General features: G+C 52.3%; 4 protein-coding genes across 10 annotated transcripts; 2 read left to right on the forward strand and 2 right to left on the reverse strand.

Annotated features, from left to right (window-relative positions):
• The first annotated feature begins 168 nt into the window (after window positions 1–168).
• On the forward strand, window positions 169–1,822 carry LOC144247221 (uncharacterized). Its single transcript, XM_077787311.2, has 2 exons — window positions 169–324; window positions 1,456–1,822. Exon 2 carries the CDS (start codon window positions 1,503–1,505, stop codon window positions 1,635–1,637), a length of 135 nt encoding a protein of 44 aa, XP_077643437.1. The 5' UTR covers window positions 169–324; window positions 1,456–1,502; the 3' UTR covers window positions 1,638–1,822.
• A 1,646-nt stretch (window positions 1,823–3,468) lies between these two features.
• On the forward strand, window positions 3,469–8,252 carry DIABLO (diablo IAP-binding mitochondrial protein). 7 transcript variants are annotated; one of them, XM_085592764.1, is made up of 7 exons: window positions 3,469–3,534; window positions 4,165–4,279; window positions 4,488–4,619; window positions 5,482–5,592; window positions 5,700–5,796; window positions 5,859–5,904; window positions 6,636–7,254. In XM_085592764.1, the coding sequence occupies exons 1-7, from the start codon at window positions 3,488–3,490 to the stop codon at window positions 6,739–6,741; spliced, it is 654 nt and encodes a 217-aa protein (XP_085448890.1). In that variant the 5' UTR covers window positions 3,469–3,487; the 3' UTR covers window positions 6,742–7,254. The 7 variants fall into 7 exon arrangements, with proteins under 7 accessions (XP_085448890.1, XP_085448891.1, XP_085448892.1 ...); XM_085592765.1 differs by having other exon boundaries at window positions 4,491–4,619; XM_085592766.1 differs by lacking the exons at window positions 5,859–5,904; window positions 6,636–7,254 and adding an exon at window positions 8,018–8,252.
• A 1,382-nt stretch (window positions 8,253–9,634) lies between these two features.
• Window positions 9,635–11,783, reverse strand: B3GNT4 (UDP-GlcNAc:betaGal beta-1,3-N-acetylglucosaminyltransferase 4). The gene has a single exon (XM_021544602.3). It carries the CDS (start codon window positions 11,444–11,446, stop codon window positions 10,328–10,330), a length of 1,119 nt encoding a protein of 372 aa, XP_021400277.1. The 5' UTR covers window positions 11,447–11,783; the 3' UTR covers window positions 9,635–10,327.
• Window positions 11,784–11,981: 198 nt separating this feature from the next.
• Window positions 11,982–18,966, reverse strand: LRRC43 (leucine rich repeat containing 43). The gene is given in 13 exon segments (XM_031506209.3): window positions 11,982–12,191; window positions 14,279–14,354; window positions 14,846–15,034; window positions 15,294–15,374; window positions 15,488–15,627; window positions 15,833–15,956; window positions 16,277–16,455; window positions 17,055–17,293; window positions 17,902–18,041; window positions 18,175–18,285; window positions 18,546–18,673; window positions 18,676–18,787; window positions 18,862–18,966. Coding segments are annotated over 13 exon segments (1,770 nt in total). The 5' UTR covers window positions 18,952–18,966; the 3' UTR covers window positions 11,982–12,030.
• Between the last annotated feature and the right edge of the window lie 283 nt (window positions 18,967–19,249).

Raw genomic sequence — 19,249 nt, forward strand, 5'->3', positions numbered from 1 at the left:
AACAAATGCAGGTTTTGATCTGGTGACTCCAAGCCCTGGCACTGGAACTCTGGAAATGCTGTTACCAAAAGCCCCCAGGGGAAGGGGAGCGTTTGGCTGCTCCGAGCACCACGAGCACCACGGCGCTGTCGGATCATAACCGGTGCTGACCACACCTAGAGCTCAGTCCTCGTGTGGGCTGCACACACTCACACACACTCTCTGCTCCTGCTCCCGGACCACGGCGGGATCAGCACCGGCACAAACCCCTGCACAAGGGACAGCTGCACAACAGAACTAGGGAGAAACACGAACTTGCCGAAGCAGAGCCCCTCATCTGCCTGGGTAAGCAGTTTATTTCTTTATCAGCATCTTTCTAGATAACCAGAAATGTCGCATAACCTATGGACAGAAATCTGTAATGCTCTGAACAACAGAGAAGCCACAGCTGGTTTAAAAATGCTGTAACTCCTGTACTGTATACATGTGCCTGAGCTTGGAATGGAGTGGCTGAACTCGTTAAACAACACCAAAAAGTGAATTCCTTATCATAAGACCTCTTTAAAAAACATTCTTATCAGCAGGACAGGAATTGAGTTCGGTTTAGCTGGCTTTAGGCTGTTCAGAAGGGAAACAATCCTTCTGGGTTGGTTTTTATCCTAAGTCTGATTTTAAACTCCCTTTCGTGCTTGACTAAGAGCGTCAATATTGTTGATCAGGCACAGTTACGATCAAAATTTAAAAGAACACGTAGATTGAAGAGATAATAGAATTTTTTAGGTGGGTTTTCACAGCTTCAAATCTAAGAAGCCAGTGACTTCAGGGGAAAAGTTCAGATTTAATTTAAACTAACAAATGAGCAATCACTTCCAGAGCAATGCGTACCCATGACTATACAATACTGCTAGAAGATGAATTCTAAGGTATCTTATCCCATGTCTCCCGTTTAATGGTTATTTTTAACGCAAGATATAAATATTTGCCTGTGCAAACTTGTATTTAAGCCTCAGTTTTCATCATTCTTAAACAAAAGGCTCAGTTTGTGCCAGTACCTCCATTAGATGCAATTACAGAATTAAATATTAATGGTGGCTTCCTTGGAGGAATTGACCACTTTGATCAGAACACGCTGTTGGTAATGCACCATCAGCGGCCACTCTGCTCCTGGCGCTTCCTGGACACACAGCCACAGCCCCAGGGGAGAGATTCCAGGAGCCAGCTGGACTCTCTAACAGCCCCCAGCCTCACCCTCTGGGAGGATGCCCACTGCCTGTGTCTGTATTTCCACCTGCTTCCTTACCAGTCCTGATCTGGCGACTTTGATCAGATCCCAAACACTCTTCCAACACCTCGGCAAGGCTCTGAACAGGCCCACACCAGTCGCTAACAACCTTCCAGGTGGTTATCAACAGGATTCCTCCCCATGGCAGGGTGGTGTCCCTGCTGTGAAGACTCACCTTGTTCCTCTGCTTCCAGGCCAGGGAGGAGCAGGGAGCAGCCAGCCCCAGGGAGCCGGGAGAGCCATGCCGGACTCCTTCGCCATCCACTTCCTCAAGGTGCTGCGGGAGCTGCTGGCCTTTGTGCTGTTCAGCTACACGGTGCTGCTCGGGGCGCTGCTGCTGGCCGGCTGGACCACCTACTTCCTGGTGCTCAAATGAGGGCTCTGCCCCTGCTCCAGCTCCCGCGGCCTTTCCAGAGGCACCCGGCTCCACAGCACAGCTCCACACACGGGATGGAGGCCCCTTCCCCCTGCGCCAAACCTGCAAGAGTTCTGTGCTCTTGCTGCCTCGCCGCAGTCTTGTTTTCCTATGTAAAAACAATAAAGGTTAAAAGAGAAAAGGTATCCCTGTGCATGCAGTTTACAGATCCTTGTGGCTCTCGCAGTTCTTTGTCTCCTGGACGTTTGTTTCTGTTCTCTGAACTATTTAAAAGCCTCCCAGCAGTTTTCTCCTGAGATTCCCACTCTGCCGAGTGCAGCACAGGGGATGGCAGGGATGCAGCACCGCTCCAGCATCTCAACAAACAAGTCCTGCCTTGTCCTGCTCTGCCTCATTAAGGGTGTGAAGGCAGACACACAGAAATTACTTGTAATTTGCTTTAGAAGTCCTAGAAAAAGACATTTCAGATCAGCACAAGGTTCCCCTCTTCCTTCAGTTTTATGAGGTACAGAGTTGTTACCTGGTGCTGTCAGGCGTGCCAAGCTCTGGAACAAATGTTTAAAGCATGGAGTTAGATGGAGACTGTGTGATTCAGCACAGCCTCAGTAAAGTAACCTGTGCTGACTGAGTCTCTGAAAACAGGAGAGAGAACAGGGATTCCTGCTATAACTAGAAAGAATAGATTTAATTGATCAAGGCCATTTTGTGTGGAATTGCACAGGAAACCTTTGGTGGAGAAGGTGGAGATTATCACTAGTATGGAACTACCCAAAATCAAAGCAGCATTGTGTACTTTAGAACAATAAAGATTAATTAAACCATGGCCGTGATGAGCACTGGTGTCTCTGAGTTGGTGGTCATGATCTGTCCTTGATGGAATTCCCTTTGGAAGTTTGTTTTTTCAGTTTCTTCCTTATCTTGGGGGTTCTACCCAATATCCTCATGACCCGTAAGTTCCACATTCCTTTTGTCCAAATCCTTCTTCCCAAGCTTTGTTCACCTTCCCCAGAGCTAATGACACTAAAACACATCAAGCCCTTATCAAGGCAATTCCACCACCAAGTAATTTCATTTTCTAACACCTGGACATCACTCAAAGCTTGTTGGCTACTCCGTTTCACGGATTAAATATTGTTTATCAGGCTTGAAAGCTACAAAACCAAACCCCAAAGAACAGTCCATTCTTAGAGAATTTTTAGAATTGCTACATTCCACATTTTGTAACAATTAGACAAGACCCTGTTTCGTAACCTCATTCCCAGCAGCTGGGCAAATTGTTGCCTATTTCTGACCCGTGCGATGTTGGACATCCCAGCGGAACACAGAGGAGGTGTCGGGGGTGCTCCGCAGGGTTGTGAGGGCGGAGGGGCCGCGGGGACATCGCTGGGGACATCCTTGGGAACACCCCTGAGGACATCCCTCAGAACATCCCTGGAACATCGCTGGGGACATCCTTGGGGACATCCTTGGGAACACCCCTGAGGACATCCCTCTCAACATCCCTGGGACATCGCTGGGGACATCCTTGGGGACATCCCTGGGGACATCCCTGGGACATCACTGGGGACATCCTTGGGAACACCCCTGAGGACATCCCTCAGAACATCCCTGGGACATCCCTCAGAACATCCCTGGGACATCCTTGAGGACATCCTTGGGGACATCCCTGGCACGCCCCCATCACGTCTCTCGCTCCGTCCCCCTCACGTTCCCGCCGCTGCCCTCACGGCGCGGCGCGCGCCCCGCCCGCGCTCTGCGCACGCGCCGCTCCCGGCCCCGCCCACTCACCCGCGCGCCCCGGCGCGGTCGCGCCCACATGACGTCACTTCCCGCGCGCCGGGCGGGCCAAGATGGCGGCGGGCGGGCGGTGGCTGCGGAGCTGCTGCTCCGTTCTCAGGTACCGCGGCGGGCCGGGGGGGAGGCTGAGGGAGAGGCTCCCCAGCCGCAGGCTGTAGGTTAAAGAGTGCACGGCGTAAAAGAAGGAAAATCCACCCGTTGTTTTCATTAAATTGCTGTAGAACAACAGCGACAACAAAAAGTCTCATTGCTCTGTCCTTCTGTTTTTCCGCTCGGGTATTTCCGTGATAGACCCTGACCCCAGGGCGTTTTCACAGCTTGGGTTGTAAATAAAAGTGGCCACAGAGTCTCAAGTGTTGTTGCGTTGTAACAAACCTGTCATATTTCTCACCTGCATGTACCACACGCCACTTTTAAGCATGTTTTTGAACCTATTTTCCAGTATTATTAACTATCAGCAGTGTGCCCATACCAGCTAATATACATTTTCTCTATGGAAGTACTAAAATTGCACTAGTTACTGTGCTTGCCTTTTCTTGCACTTACGATTAAACAGTAATACAAACTTTGAAACAAACTTACTCATCCACCGTCAGGCAGCTGCATCACAGGAGCCTGGCACAGACAAGTTCCCCTGGAACAGCTGCTGGGTGTTGTTCTCCTCCGTGACCCGTTTCCCACCCCACACTGGGATGTTTCTGCTGCTAAACTTTGCCTCTTGCTTTTCCAGACGCAGCTTCCCGGTCCTGGCCGGCGTCCGGCAGCGAGGCCTCGCGGGCGGGAGCGGGCGGTGGCACCAGGCCCTGGGGCTGGGGGTGGCCCTGTGCGCTGTCCCCGTCGTGGAGGTACCCCCAGCACCCCTCCTTGTCACCCAAACCCCCCTGCTTGTCCTGGTTCTCTCCTGGGAGAGCTTGGCTGTGCAGCCTCGCAGCCGGGCTCTTCCTCACCTCTGTGTTTGAGTGGCGTCCGTGGGGAAGGCGATGGCGAGGTCCCACGAGGTCACAGGAGGTCCCACGAGGTCCCATGAGGTCACAGGGGTGTCTTGTGTTGCAGCAGCAGAGCTCGGGGTCCCTCAGCAACGACGCCCTGATCAGAAGAGCCGTGTCCCTGGTGACAGACAGCACGGCCACGCTGCTCTCCCAGACCACCTACGCGCTGATCGAGGCGCTCACCGAGTACACCAAGGTGAGCCCAGGGGCCTCACGCCTGGCACTGCTGCTCTGGCACTAGCTACACCTCTTAAACCATGCTCAAAAGGGGCTTTTGAAAAATTAATTTAATCCAGGAGGTGAGGGGGGTTGAAGATGTCAGGTCCCTCGGGCGCCATGTTCTACACCAAATGTGGAAGTTACTTTTAGCTTTGTGAAATTGTTGCTTTGGGGTTAAAATTAGACAACCCCAGAATGGTTTGGGGTTGGAAGGACCTTAAATCTTATCCAGTCCCATGAGCAGGGGTACCTTTCACTATCCCAGTTTGCTCCAAGCCCTGTCCAGGCTGGCCTTGGACACTTCCAGAGATGGGGAAGCCACAGGTTCTCTGGGCAGCCTGTGCCAGAGCCTCACCGCCCTCACAGCCAAGAATTTTTCCCTAACATCCCATCCAGCCCTGCCCTCTGTCAGTGTGAATCCATTCCCCTTGTCCTGTCATCTCATGCCCTTTTAAGAAGTCCCTTTTTTCACTTAGGCAAAATAACCCTGGAACTCAGAACTACGACTGAAGAAACTCTTAACAATTATTTATATTACCTGTGTACTGAGCTCTCTGTTCTTGGGCATTTTATTGCCCTTCTCAGTCTTTCTAAGGCCATTAACTGAGTTCCATCAGAAGAATGGCATGAGCCATACTTAAGTCTGAAACAAGAAGACACAGTTTTAATTTTGCAAATAAAGTGCCAATTTGAGTAAGGTACTTGCATTCCAGTTTGCATCCTTGTCAGTACATCAAGTGTATGAAGAGTAATTTTGCTAATTAACACCAGGTAACCCTGAGACAACGCCAGAGCTGTGTAGGCTGTGGTGGTAACTGTGCAAAATGATTCCTTCACAGGCAGTTTATACCCTGGTGTCTCTCTACAAGCAATACTCAAATCTCCTTGGGAAAATGAACTCGGAAGAGGTGGATGCAGTCTGGCAGGTGGTCATAGGAGCCAGAGTGGATGTAAGCAAACAAACCTCCCTCACCATCTGCCTCTCCAGCCCTGCTCTCACAGCTCAGGAGAGCTCTGGGGTGTGTTACACCTTGTTGGTTCTGTCTCCTGCTCCTAGATGACCACCAAGCAGCAGGAGTACCTCAGGCTGGAATCCAGCTGGATGACGGCGCTGCGGCTGTCCGAGATGGCGGCAGAGGCTGCCTATCAGTCGGGTGAGCAGCAAATCTGCATTCAGTTAACACAACAACTGACAGCTGGTGCTTGGTTTTTACAGGTGCTGAGCACATACATTCTGCTTTTGGCTGCAAGTTTGTCTGTAGGTGTGTTCTGAGAACTAGGCCTGGAAACATCACATGTGGTTTAGGTCAAGACTAACCGTGGGCAAAAATGTCTCAGGGAAGAGTTTGGTTATTTTTAAATGCAAGGCTCAAACATGGTCCTGGGAGCCACAGAATCAAGGCTGCCAATGAATCCAAGAGGACTTTCCAGATGGATTTAGTTATATTAAAAAAGGAAAATATACTAATTTTGTTTTTTTCTCCCTGGAGAGATTTGAGAGCCAAGTTATGGACTGGTTTGTAGTAAATGGGCAAAGTTACTGGAGTGGAGAAGGGAGGGAAAGCAGTGAATATACAGAGACACCCTAATTCTCTAAGTGCCTGGAGAAGAGCCAGAAATCTGTGGGAGCATGGGCAGAGAATGGTGGGAATTCAGCAGTGCCACAGGTATTCCCACTGCTGTAGGTGGCAGGATGGGACGAGGACTGAAAGGTTCTGGCACACAAGGACTGGGCTGGGCTTAGCTCTCAAACCCACTGGCACAAGCTGATCACTCCTGTCCAACTCCAGCTGTATCCCACTGGGATGGGAGAATTCAAGGCAGCAGTGGCATCTCAAAGCAGACAAAAAGCTTGAGGTAAATGAACAGTAAATGCATTCATACAGCCCAAGAGCCATCACAACAAAGCAAAGCAGATGATAATCCCATCCTTTCCTTAGCTGAAGGGTTGCCCAGTGCTCCTGTAACCCAGAGTGTTGATCCTTCCCTGCAGGTGCAGACCAGGCCTCGGTGACAGCCCGCAGCCACATCCAGGTGGTGAAGTCCCAGGTGCAAGAGGTGCGGCTGCTGTCCCAGAAAGCAGAGACCAAATTAGCTGAAGTTCAGACAGACGAGCTCATAAAAGCCAGAGGAGAGGACTCCTCATTGCCACAGGGTGTTTTAGGAAATGCAGATGATGACCCTTACCTTCGGGAGGACTGAACAGAACTGAACTCTCAGGGTCAATCACAAGTGGAACAGTCCCAAGCTCTGAAGTGTGGGACAGTGTAAAACTGCTGAAATAAGCCTGTGATTCCATTTTTTTCTCCCAAAAAGAGGATTGCTTTACAAATCAAGTATTTGGAAGGCCTCAGATTTGTTTGTAACTCACCTTGTTTGTAATACTTTTGGATTCATTTATTTAAATGTTTATCTATGCAAATGTGAAGACTGTTATCAGGGATGGCCTGGTGGTAATTGTGTCTCTGCTTGGAGGGTCCTGCTGCTCCCTTGGTCTGTTTGTGGGAGCTCATTAAGGATCAGCCAGAGAAGTGTATTTAAAAATCCTTGTTTTTAACCTGTGAGATAAATAATGTCTGTGATGAGATGCTTTATTAAACTCTGCAAAAGCAGCTTGTTGTGGGTGTGTCCATTTGGGGAAGAGAATAGGCCCTGCTTTCTATTTGAATTTAAAAGTTTTCAACCTCTGAGTTGGGAGCTGCACCAAATTACACTGAGCTGCAGTCAGGGGAAATATTTGCTCTGGAGCTGAGAACTTCATGGAGTCACCCAGGCTCTTTGTGCACTTTTTTCCAGCACAGCAACTTATCTCACCCAGAGTCACCTCTGGGGGAAGTTTGATTTTCAATATATTATAGTTATAAACAAAATTGTTTTGGCAACTGCTGTGTACTGTTCTACAAAGCACTGAGCAAAATAGTTTTACATATTTTAATGCTTTCCAGTGCAAATTTCAGGAAATAATCTTAATTATTTCTTCTGCAAACTTAATGTTTCACTGCAGGATTCAAAACCACAGGTGTCTTACGCTCTGTTCATTTCCTAACTTGACAGCGGGTGTGAAATTTGCTTTGTAGAACAGCATCCACTTGAACTTTATCACTGATGATTGGATCCACATCTGCCAGGTTGTTTAAGAAAACACACATTAATCAAAGGTTTTTCACCACAGATTAGCATCTGATGTATCTGTGTCAAGGGTGGTGTTACTAAATTGAATTGTGCCTGACCAGGAATTTTCTGACCATGGCATAAAAGGTGTCACATTTTGGCTGCCTTTGGAACAAATACAATCTCAGGTGCACAGCACTGTTCATTTATAGATTATGTATAAAAAAGAAAATTAACAAACCATCTTTGCTTGCTCCTCACTAGCTGCTGCTGTATCCAAGGAGGATGCACAGTCTGGAATTCAGCTCATGGGGGGTTGCCTGTGTCTGCTGTGCCAAGCACAGCTTTGGATTTGAGCATTGGGGAAAAAAAACTCCTGTGATGAGAGGATTACTGGAGTGGTGGCACAGCTGAGCCCTCAGGAGCCAAATGCAGCCTCAGGTCAACCTTTAACTACAACTGCTCTCCTTTGGTACCTTGTGCAGCTGAAGAACATCTGCCAAGCCCCTGACCCGAGAGCACAAACAAGTTGTGTACCTTTCAGGATGCCACAGTAACTACTCAGATGTTTGCATGGCACTGCCAGGAGCCTGCAAAGCCAGGAAAGTCCCTCTTCCCCTTTCAGAGCCTGCTCCCAGCCCTGCTGTGACCTCACTTCTTGTTTCACTGCACGTACAGCGCTTCCTGCCCGAGAGCTGTTTCCACACGCATCCAGCCCAACGTGACTGGAACCAACCAGTCAGCCCAGCCAAGTCAAAGTGGGGGTGAGGAGCACTAATCACCCCAAAACAGGGCAGAAAAGAGTCCCTCACCTTTGTTAGGCTGTGAGAGCTGCCAGTTGGGGGTTAGCCCACACACCTAGGCCCACAACAGACATGACATCATGCTCTGTGCTCCTGAGTTTGCACTGGGAATCATGGAGTGGATCACAAAAGTGCTGGCATAGCAGCTCACAGGGCACCACGGGTGCCCACCCTGTCCAGTGTCCTCCCCAGGACCAGCAGCAGTGCCCAGAGAACTGTGCCCAGAGCCTAGCATTTGCTGCTGGCACTCGGCCTTGTTTACACACCTGAAACTGCACACAGGCACTTTCTCAACAGTTAATGAAACCCTGTTGGAGCTGCAGCCAGAAAACACAGTAACAACTTGCACAAGACCACCCTGAGGATGGATACCCACCAATTCTTTGAGACAAACCCCTACTCACACCTGGCACAGAAACAGCTCCTGTGAGGTGCCACCTTTGCCCCAAGAGCCTGGGTCAGCCCTGGGGCTCAGCCAGAGCTATCCCAGGTGCTCCAGAAGGCCAAGAGAGCACATCTTACCAGCAGTCCCTCAGCATCACACTGAGAGCTCCCACACCTCTGCTCTCAGGGTGTCCCTGTCTGTAGGACAAGCAGGAACCTCCTGGCAGCACCTCCTGGGCACTTCTGAAAGCTCCAGCTCCCATCTGGTGCTGGGCAATTGGCATTAGAGACAACAATTACAGCAGCACAGCACAAAGGGCTCGGCTTGCTCTAATCGCACACTTCCTCTTTACTCATTTGCTTGTTTTTTCCCCCTAAGGCTTCCAGGCTGCTTCCTGCTCATCCACAGCTCCTGCTCTAGCAGCAAGATAGTGATAAGCTTCACAAAAGTACCATCAAAACCTAGTTCTATATTTGATCTTTTCTCAAATTAGCAACTCCAGCACATTCAGATTTATCACTTTTGGGTCAATGCATCTTGTCTGAACAGGACAGAGAACAACTCACAGAAGTGCCAGTATCCATTTCCACTAACATTATCCTCTTTAATGCAAATACCCAGCACCACATCTCAGCCTTCCCTGGCTTTTAGGGCTCTTAGCTTTCAGAAGACCTAAGAATATTCCCATGTAAATATTTCTGAAAAATATTTTATTTATACACATTACAACAACAACAAACCAAACACCTCCCACACAACATGGGACGCTACAACCACTTTTCCTACCACCAAAATTATTCAAAACACGTGGCTCCTCTTAAACCAGATCAGAAAGTGTTTGTGCTAAAGTTTCCAGTGCATGTAAACCTGTTGTGAGTTTATGCAAAAGCCAAAGGGCTGGGGGCAGAGCCCAGTCCCTCAGATCATGGTCACTGCTGTGTTAAGGCCATGTTATTCTTGAAGCTTTTCCTTCCCCGCTCCAATCCCTTTCTCCTCCTGTCTGCTAGGAGCTGTGGGGTCACTGCCCTGGGACAGCAGACCCAGCAGGACATACTGGCCTTTCTTCCATGCCTTCAAGTAAATTTCAAATGCTGTATCACTCCTTAGTCATTGCTGGCTGTCCCACATGAGACTGACTTTGGCCAGCAGTCAGACACCATGCAGGTGGCACTTGTGACTTGCCCTGACACAGTCTGGCTGGGAAGCCACTGACCACATCCCCACCCTGTGACAATTCAATTGGTTCAAGTAACCCCTGACAGAAAAACTCACTGCAAACCAAATCACAACAGCTCCAGTGCAGTCTGTTAGTAACGGACACGTTTCTACCACGACCTGATTTTTAGTTTAAGTACCCTGTCACCAGCCACAATCCCACTGGGCTCATCAGTAGGTCCTTTTCCAGCCCCTGCTGTAGCTGTGTGTCACCGACACCGCACACCTAATGCTGTCATCCTTCACCAGCGTCCACATGATCCACATCTCCGTTGGGTTCAGTCTGTGCACAACCATCAGCTCTTTGTACAAGCACGGATCAAAAGGATTGAAAGGTCTCTGGATCCCAAAAGTCTTAAAGCCAGCATGGTTCTTTGGGATCACTGACATCTTTGCCAGACACATTCCCACGAACACATCATCTATGGGGAAGAGCTCCATGTCCTCTGCGGTGCTCTGGAGGCGACGCACTGTCTCTCTGGACATCACGTATCCCCCTCCTCCTGCATAGAGAGGATAGAAGGTGGCCCCATACATGAGCTCTGGAATAAAATATTTGACCTTGGTGTTCCTGATGGGCCGGGCGTTGGCGATCACATCCCCAACAAAGAGATCCTGTTCAGGGTCCAGCTCCTGGAGGAACTCAACGATGTTGTAAGTGTTGACAAACACATCATCGTCACCCTTCAGCACGAACCTGGCGTGCTGGCAGTCCTCCATGAACCAGCGGAGGAAATGCAGCTCCTTGAGGGTCAGGTTGAAGAAGTCATCAACAAAATCCCACTGCAAGATGTCATTGAATTCCTGGCTCTCATAAGCCAGCAGCTGGTGCAGGGGCTGCAGCTGGATTTTGGCCTCGGAGCGCCCTAGGAGGAACACCAGCCTGATGCGCCTGCCCCCGATGGACGCCTCCTTCCCCCACGTGTTCCTGATGGCCACACGCCGGTCCACGTTAATGGGGGAAGACTTGATGGCCAGCAGGAGGAACATCTCTTGGCTACACCTGGAAGGCCTCAGCAGGACCGAGAAGTTCCTGCAGTGCTTGTAGGTTAGGAAGACTCGGTGAGGCTCCGGGAGGGTGAGAAAAGCATTGGCAAAGGTCAAGTTCGGCACACACTTGCTGTGCTCAGCACTGTCCAGAACCGAAGGCTGCAGCCTGTGATCCACCACATCCACTTTGTGCTCTGCTGATGATGCTGCCAACTTCGCTTCCTTCTTCATGTAAAACACCCAGGCCAGCAGCGTGATTGAGAAGATGTAAAGCACGAGGCTTTTAATCCTGGGATACATGGCAGCATCCGGCGCAGGACCGGCCCCGGGCGGGCAGATGAAGACGAGCCGTTCCCTCCCACCTTACCCGGGACGGGGACGTGTCTCGCTGCTTCCCCTGGTTCTCACCAGGACCCGGTGCTGCCGGTGAGGACGGTCCAGAGCCCCCGGCCCCGCCGGGGCGCGCAGACCGGGCTGGAGCCGCCGCTCCACGGTGACCCCGCACGGCAAAAGCCCTGCCCTGCTCGGCGAAGGAGCCTCCTCCGCGATTCACCGGGAGCTGCCGTTCCCTCGTTCCCTCCGCGATTCACCGGGAGCTGCCGTTCCCTCCGCGATCCACCGGGAGCTGCCGCCGCCCCGCCCCGCCGCTGCCGAGCCCCGCCCGCGGGCGGAGGACGCGGGGCGCTGGCACCGGGGCCGCGTGTCCCCGGCCCGGCACACCCAGCCCGCACCCCCTGCCTGCTCCGGCTCCTGCAGGAGCTCAGCACCGGGCACAGACCACCAGGAGTCCCCGGGTATCTCCCAGCTCTGGCGGTTCAGCTAAAGCAGCTCCACGCAGCGTTCCCGTGTGGTTTATTTCCACTCGTGCTTCTGCTGTGGACACATCACTGAGTCTTCCCCACGGGCCTGGCCACGTTCTCCTGGCTCTGGGTGTTGGCTGCCAAGGGCCATCGAAGCAGCTGCATCTGGAATTGAACTGTCAGCGGCACTGGCTGGAGTTCTTGACCCTCCTCTGCTTCAGCAGTGTCTTTGTTTTTTCCTTTTCCTGTGGTAAGAAGTACATTTGTCACTGTCTTGAGAGAGTAAATGATCCTACAAGCAGCAGTGTGCAAGGGTGTCAGCACTGACTGGGCCTCAGGGAAAACTGAAGATGATTTTGGATGATAAGCCCAAAAAGCATCTTTGGCTGGCAGTTGACCTGGGTGCAGACTTGCTTTTTGTTGTGAAACTGCCCTAGGGCAAACAAAAGATGCAGAAATAAATTATTTCAAGGATCCTGGAAAATCAAGTGTGAGGTAAAATGAGACCTACGTGAGACTACTTCTGAAGACATCCTTCAGTGTCTGGGCAAATGGTTCACTTGTGACAAAGCCTGCTGCCTTTCCTCTTTGAGCCGTCTGGAAGTGATCCCAATTCCTCTGAGAAGACTTATTATTTGTGTGCATTTGCTGAACTGAGGGATGCAAATCAGCTTCAGTTCCCGGCTGTGAGAGTGCCTGCTCAGCCCTGCCGGACACAGGGCTGGGAGTCCTCCCCTGTCCCCGGGGCATGGCCACTGTCACAGCTCCAAGGGCAGTCCCCAGGTGATGTGAAAGTGTCAAACACCCCCGGAGCAGCTGGTGACTCACAGGGCAGGCAGGATGTGCAGACACTGAGCTCAGCAGGCCTTGAGCAGCCCCCCAAAAAAGCCACAACTGGGGTGTTCAATGAGTCACAACCATGGGACAGCGGGTGTAGCAGGCTGTGGGGCAGTTCATCTTTAGGCACTGTGAATTTTGCACTCACAATCTGAAATATGCACTCAGTGGCCTCACAGTGCAGCCAAGCCAGCCCCCACCTGCACAGGCACATGAGGACACCAAATTAAGCACAAATGTCTGTCTAATTGTTTTGGGTTTCCTGCAGCAGCAGCACTTCTGTGCACACAACAGCACTTTTACCTTCGTTCAAGCTGAAGGGAAACCTCCTGCACGCACTGACCACACACCAGGGGGAGAAGGAAGGAAGAAACAACCACGGCTGAAGCTGAGCTGTTTGACAGCAGCTGCCTGCTCTAGCAACAGGCTGAGTGTACATTGCAAATACACATCTTGTGGGGGACAGCAATTCAATGAGTTTTCTGCTTTTCGGGTTGCTAGGGGAGGCCACCAGATTCCGTGAATGCAGCCCAGGACTGCAGAGCTCTGAGAGCCCCCCCAAAGATGGGGACCTTGCTGCGGGTGACAGAGCACAGGAAAGCAACCTGGAGCTCTCTAGGTTAATTGCACTCTTAAATCTGATGCCAGAGCAGGAACACAAAAGTCCTTTGGTAGCTCTGAGCAGTGCTTTGAGGCCTGGCCCTCTCCATGCCCTCCTTGACCCACGAGCAGCTTTTCAGCGTTGTTTGGCCACCCCTTCCCTCTCCCACTTCCTCCCGCTCTTGCGTTACCCCTTCAATGTGCTGGCATTGCTATTTTTGCAGTCAGAACCAAGACTGATGGAAAAATAACCTACAAGAGGCAGGGTGAGGTTTGTCTCTGGCAGCTTAAGCAAGGCTGCTGGCTGAGCAGCCCTGAGCTCCACACTGGGGAGGCACAGGACACCCCCAGCGGGGTCGAGGTGGTGTCCTCGTGGGTGACAGCAGACTGGGATCTGTTCCCAGCCCTGCCACGGGCTGGCTGGGGCACCTGGGGCTCTCTGTGCATTGCATCTCCAAACCAGAGAGAACAATAATCCCCTCTGCAAAGTGCTTGGAGATGTGAGCTGGCAGTGAATGAGGAGCTCATTATGCATCCCAGGCAGCCCTTGCCCAGCTGCCCGCCCACGCCACCACCCACATTTGGCAGCCAACACAGTGGGCAGCGCTTTTCTCACCCAAAAATCTGCTTTGCCCATCTCCTCTGGCACAGGGTGCTGTAGGTGTGTGTCTCCCAGGGCAGCTGGCAGCCCACCCTCGGTGCTTGCAGACACCGACTCATAAAGAGTCCAGGCTATTCTGAGAGCCCCGCAGTCAATGTCGGTATTCACGGCCCGAGGCTCAGGATGTGAGTAAGTCCCTGCTCCTGGAGCTGGCAGTGTGGCCGGGCACCGCCTGCTCCTGTTTGCTCTCTCACACACCCCACCCTCTGTCCCGCCAGCTCCAGCCTCTGTCACCTTCGGAAGACGCGGTTTTCTGGTCTCCTTTCTTTGCTTTGGATTTTTTGCTCTTGTCTTTGCCTTTTTTGACCTCCTGTGGAGAGAGATGTTTCCACAATAAGGGTGTGTTGAAACTCACTGCCCTCATTCAGTCCTGTGGCAGCTGTCATCATGATTATGAGTGCTGTCACCAGGATTTCAGGGGCAGGGACAGAGGTGAGGGAGAGCAGGACGACAGCACAGTGGCTGCTCAGAGAAGAGAATCCAGGAAACAGAAAGTTGGTACAGCTGGTATGTGCTGCCATGCTGAGAGAGAGCACCAGAGGAAGCACAAATGGCTGCTTACACATTCTGGAATGGAAAAATAAACTCATCTATTTTCCTAGGCCCAAAAAAAGTAGCAGAACTGCTCACTAATATCAGCGTTAAATAACCACACCACAGCGATGGATGGTGGTCAGACAGGGCTATTTCAGCCCCATTTTGGGGAGAGAAGAACTGAGGGATGGACAGATGGATGCCCAGGCCAGAGAGGGCATTTGCTGAACTCCAGCCTGCAGCCCTGCCCTGGGACATGCTCCTTACCTTCTCCTCCAGAACTGGTGGTTCTGGTGGTTTCTCAGGGATCAGGATCCCAAAGTCACACACAGTTGCCACCAGGTCCTCGGTGGCCAGCAGGGTCTCTAAGGTCACCCTCGTGGTGCCCAGGGTGCTGTGAATGGGAGGGTCGCTGCGGAATTCATATGACTGCTTCTTCTTCTTTTTCTGCTTGTCCTTGGACACAGGGACAGGCCTCAGCAGAAGGTTGGGGTCCCTTTATCAGAGAGAAGCAACCCCAACCCAGCCCCTTGCCCACCACTGCATCTTGGCCAAGGTGTGTGTCAACAGCTGCTGCCTTCCCCCCACAGAAAGGGGGGACTCTGGGAGAGGTCTCTGACACACCAGGCTGACCCAGGAGAAGGGTCCTTGTTCCCCCATCACTGTTTTTGCAACTCAGAGAGAATTTAGTCATTGTTCTCTCCTGGCACCCTACCTTTGCACGGTTCTTCTTCAGCTCCTGTCCTTCCTTATTTGTGACAGCATTTTCTTCTGGATCTACAGGCCATGCGAGCACCTGCCCAGAGAGAGGAGCTGCCATCCCAGCCTGCCTCCCAGAGGGAATGTGATGCCACTGGCTGGGCGTCCCAGCAGCTCTTCCCCCTTCATCCAGCTCAGCCACACCCTCACCTTCTCCTCCACAACTGAGACAATTGTTCCAGTCTCCAGGTAGGACTTCAGCCCCACCAAGTTCTTGGCAATGTGTTCCTTCCTGTAGCTGCAGTCGATGGTGTCTGCCCAGGGCTGTCCAGGGGTGGCAAACACCCTCGCTGTGTAGGGAAACAAAAAAGTCCAGAGACCTCTCTTTCCCCAGGACAGAAGGACCCTCAGAGCATGGCTGGTGCCAGGTCATTATCCATCAGTTGCAGAACAGCCCAGCTGGCCCTGTGAGGGACATCCTGATGCCACCACCCCCACAATGAGCTATAAACCTGCCCTGAGTCATGGAACAGAAGATCCGTAATTCCTCATTACCAGAGTGGGCCTTGGGCTCCTCTGTGGCTGGAGGTTTCTGATGGCTTTTCGTTTCTCCTGTGTCCTGAGCAGAGCTATCCACATCCAGTGTGGCCACTGTGGAACTCTGGTGGATTTTTGTTCCCTGGAATAGATGGATCTGCCTCCAAAAATCCTATTCTCCAGCCCACCCTCATGGCAAGAGGGGAGTTCAGTGCCACAGTCAGCAGGAGGAAGGCTGTGGGACTGTGAGTGCACTCCCCTGTGCAGAGCTCTGGGCTCCCCAAGAGGGATGTGGAATGTGGGCAGCTGGGGATTGTCCTGCTAGATGCAGCCACATGGGAATTCTGTCCCCAGCACTGCTGCTCCCCACACCAGGCCCATCACCCCATAGCCTGGAGATGCAGTTCCCCCTGCTGTGACCTGCCATGCTGCTTGTTTCCAGGAGCACAATCAAACACAAACCTCAGGACTGCCCTTGTCCTTGGGCTCCCCTCCTCCTGCAAACTGGTAGGTCACATAGTAGCTGTAGGTGATCAACGGACCCTCGGAGCCAACCTCCAGCTGCTGAAAAGCTTTGGGATCAGGGAGCCCCTTCATGTCCCCAATGCTCACAACCACTCGTGCTTCACTCCTGATCAGCTCTGAAAACAAGACAATCCTGCCATGAAGCTGCAGCATTTCCCTTCCAGAGGAAGGAACAGAGCAAGCAGAAACCTCCAGGTTTCATGTTCCGCCTGCTGGCATCCCTTGGTACCAGCCTGTGCAAATGCTGTGACAAACCACTGCCATGTGGCGTCACTACAAAGCCACACAAACACCTCCTGGCTTGGCTGCTCTGCTCCTTCAACATTTGAATCTCCAAAAAACACATCCAGCACAATCTCATTGAGTAGGGGCCATCAAGAGAGGCTTCCCATCCCAGGTGTCCCCAGCCTCCTGCTCTCATCACAGTCAGGGATGCACCACAGAGGTGGCACTGCTGTGTGCAGACAGTGCAGCACTCTGTGATCACCTTCTCCAGTACTGATGTTCCTCTTGCCACAGATCAGGAGGGAAATGCATGATCTGAAATTTGGTGTCTGGGAAGAAAAGCTGAGGTAGCCCAGGACACTGAGGCAGTGCTGGGACAGGGATTGGTTGTTCTTGGGCCAAAGTCTGAAACTAGCTCGCCTGTAATTGCACAGCTCAACCACAACGCAAACCCCACTCCTGAATCACAGGGTCAGCAGGCGGGGCTCACCTGGCTGCCTTGCCAGCCCACGGAACTGCTGCCTCTCTTCAGGCCATATTTGGATGTCATCGAGGATGAACAGCTTGGGCAGGCTGTCCACAAGGAAGCCTCTGTAAGTGGGGATGAGAGCCAGTGGGTTCCCTTGGAGCATCAGGATGCGGAGGTTCTGCAGAGTGGACAGCTGGGAGACCAGCCCCAGCAGGTCTGTGAGGCTGTTAAAGCTCAGGTCAAGGGAGACAAGGTTTGGCCTAAGGAGAAAACCCAGAGAAGGATGTAAGGCAGCCAGCACCTATTTGAAGATAGAAAGCTACAGCCCCGAGGCAAAAACAGAAACAAAAATCATATTTCCCCAGCACAAACTGTGTTGAACTGAGGAATCCAATCTGGAGGCCAGTTCCAGATTCCTGAGCTATACAGTCCATTGCCAGTCTGCCCCGCAACACAGAAACATTTCTTAAGCATCCATTGATGATCCCACTGCACCATTTGGTGATGCAGTCTATGCTTCAGACGCTTACAGACTTCCAGCAGTGGCTTTGGGAAGGACACGAAAAAAGTAAACTGCCCAGGGAAATGGAATTGTGATGGGCAGGGTGTCAGGGCAATTCCTCTGGTGATCTTCCCATTCCACACCTTGCTAAGGACTAAAACAACCTCTGGGCATGAGACAGAAGACAGCAGAGACAGACTGCTCTGCACAGAGAGTAGACACAGAGCAAAGAAACAACCCTGCTGAATTTTCCCAAAAATTTCCCTTCTGTATTTTCCCAAAAGGGGCCATCTTCATGGCTTGAGGTCAACTGTTCACATCTGCTCATTTCCCTTTCGGGAGCCCATGTTCAGCCTGTGGCATCACCAGAAATCCACAGTGAAGTGCTTTTCCTGGAAAGGGCCACACAGCCGGTTGTAGCCCAGCCCCAAGTGCTGGAGCTCGGGGGGTGGCTGAGCAGACAGGTCCTGCAGATCACCCACAACATTATAGCAGAGCTCCAGGACCTGCCCAGGACAGAAGGAACAACAAACACGTTGGCAACGAGCTGTTCCTGGCACCCCCTTGAGTTGTTTGGCTTTCCCTGTGTTCCCACATGGGAATTCCTGCCCCATGCTGCACAAAGCCCTGCCCACTCACCTTCAGAGTCCGGGGCAGGTGGGCTGAGTTTACTCTGCTGATGTGGTTGGCACTGAGGATGAGTTCCTCCAGCTGCTGGAACCGCAGCAGACCCTCATCCACTTCCTCCACCTGCAAAGAGCTGGGTTTGGCCAACTTGTCCCTGAGGCACTGTGTGGCCAGGGTGACATGGACATGTCTTGATCTGTGTGACATAGATTAGCACAACATCCTCAAGAGGCTGTGGGGAGAAGCTCTACTCTAGCTGCAGCTAGAAGTATGGGAAGACCATGGGGTGGCCAAGGTGTCCTTTTCCCAACATGTTTTCCCTGAGAGCAGGAAGACAAGGTTTCCTGGCCTACAGCTTTATGGGCACCAGCAGCTGCACTTACCCCCTTGTCGAGTATCCGCAGGGACTTGATGACCTGGAAGACTCTGGAGCCACGGAGGAGCTCGGGTGCCAGCACGGCCACTTCCCGCAGGAGCCGGTCCTGGGGGCTGCAGTCGGGGGGCAGTGCTGGTCTCTCAGCAGCTCCAGCAGCACCTCAGGGGTTTCTTCTCCCGGTGGCACAGCCTCCTCCAGCCCTGCTGGCTGTGCCCGGGGCCTCGTGCTGGCATTGTGGCAGGATTTGTTCTGTGGACAGGAAGAGAGGAGAAGCAGTGGCAGCCCTGAGCCACATCCCACGGCTGTGCCCCCCAGACCCCTACCCAGCTGCCAAGGCCACAGGGGAAGTCCTGCAGCCCCAGGTGCTGCAGGTGCTCCTGAAAAGCAGCCGAGACGCTGCCGGGTGCTGCCATGCAGCCCCAGCCTGGCAGGGAATCCCCTGGCTCCGTGGCTTGTGTTCCTGTTGCTAGGAGATGGTGCCATGGAACCAAACTCTCCAAGCAGAGGGTGGAGCAGGTCTGGAACAAGCTGGCCTGGCTGGGAATACATCCCTGTTTTTCTGGTTCCCACTGGGTTCTGGGGGCTGCTCCCCACCAGGGAAAGGTTTGGCCTCACGCTGCACTTGCAGGGTGCAGCATCAGCATTCTTCCCTGGCAGGGGACCTGTGGCATGGAATTTGCCATTTCCCTTATCTGTGTCCTGAGTGTCACC

This window comes from Lonchura striata, chromosome 15, assembly GCF_050655825.1.
Source record: "Lonchura striata isolate lonStrDom1 chromosome 15, ASM5065582v1, whole genome shotgun sequence".
NCBI lineage: Eukaryota > Metazoa > Chordata > Aves > Passeriformes > Estrildidae > Lonchura > Lonchura striata.

Excerpts from the sequence above, each read along its gene's own strand:
- DIABLO (XM_021544603.3), top strand. The coding sequence starts at position 3,488 with ATGGCGGCGGGCGGGCGGTGGCTGCGGAGCTGCTGCTCCGTTCTCAG. Across the intron at positions 4,620-5,481 it reads CGCTCACCGAGTACACCAAG|GCAGTTTATACCCTGGTGTC; the intron begins GTGAGCCCAGGG and ends ATTCCTTCACAG. Across the intron at positions 5,593-5,699 it reads TCATAGGAGCCAGAGTGGAT|ATGACCACCAAGCAGCAGGA; the intron begins GTAAGCAAACAA and ends TCCTGCTCCTAG.
- B3GNT4 (XM_021544602.3), bottom strand. The coding sequence starts at position 11,446 with ATGTATCCCAGGATTAAAAGCCTCGTGCTTTACATCTTCTCAATCACG.
- LOC144247221 (XM_077787311.2), top strand. The coding sequence starts at position 1,503 with ATGCCGGACTCCTTCGCCATCCACTTCCTCAAGGTGCTGCGGGAGCTG.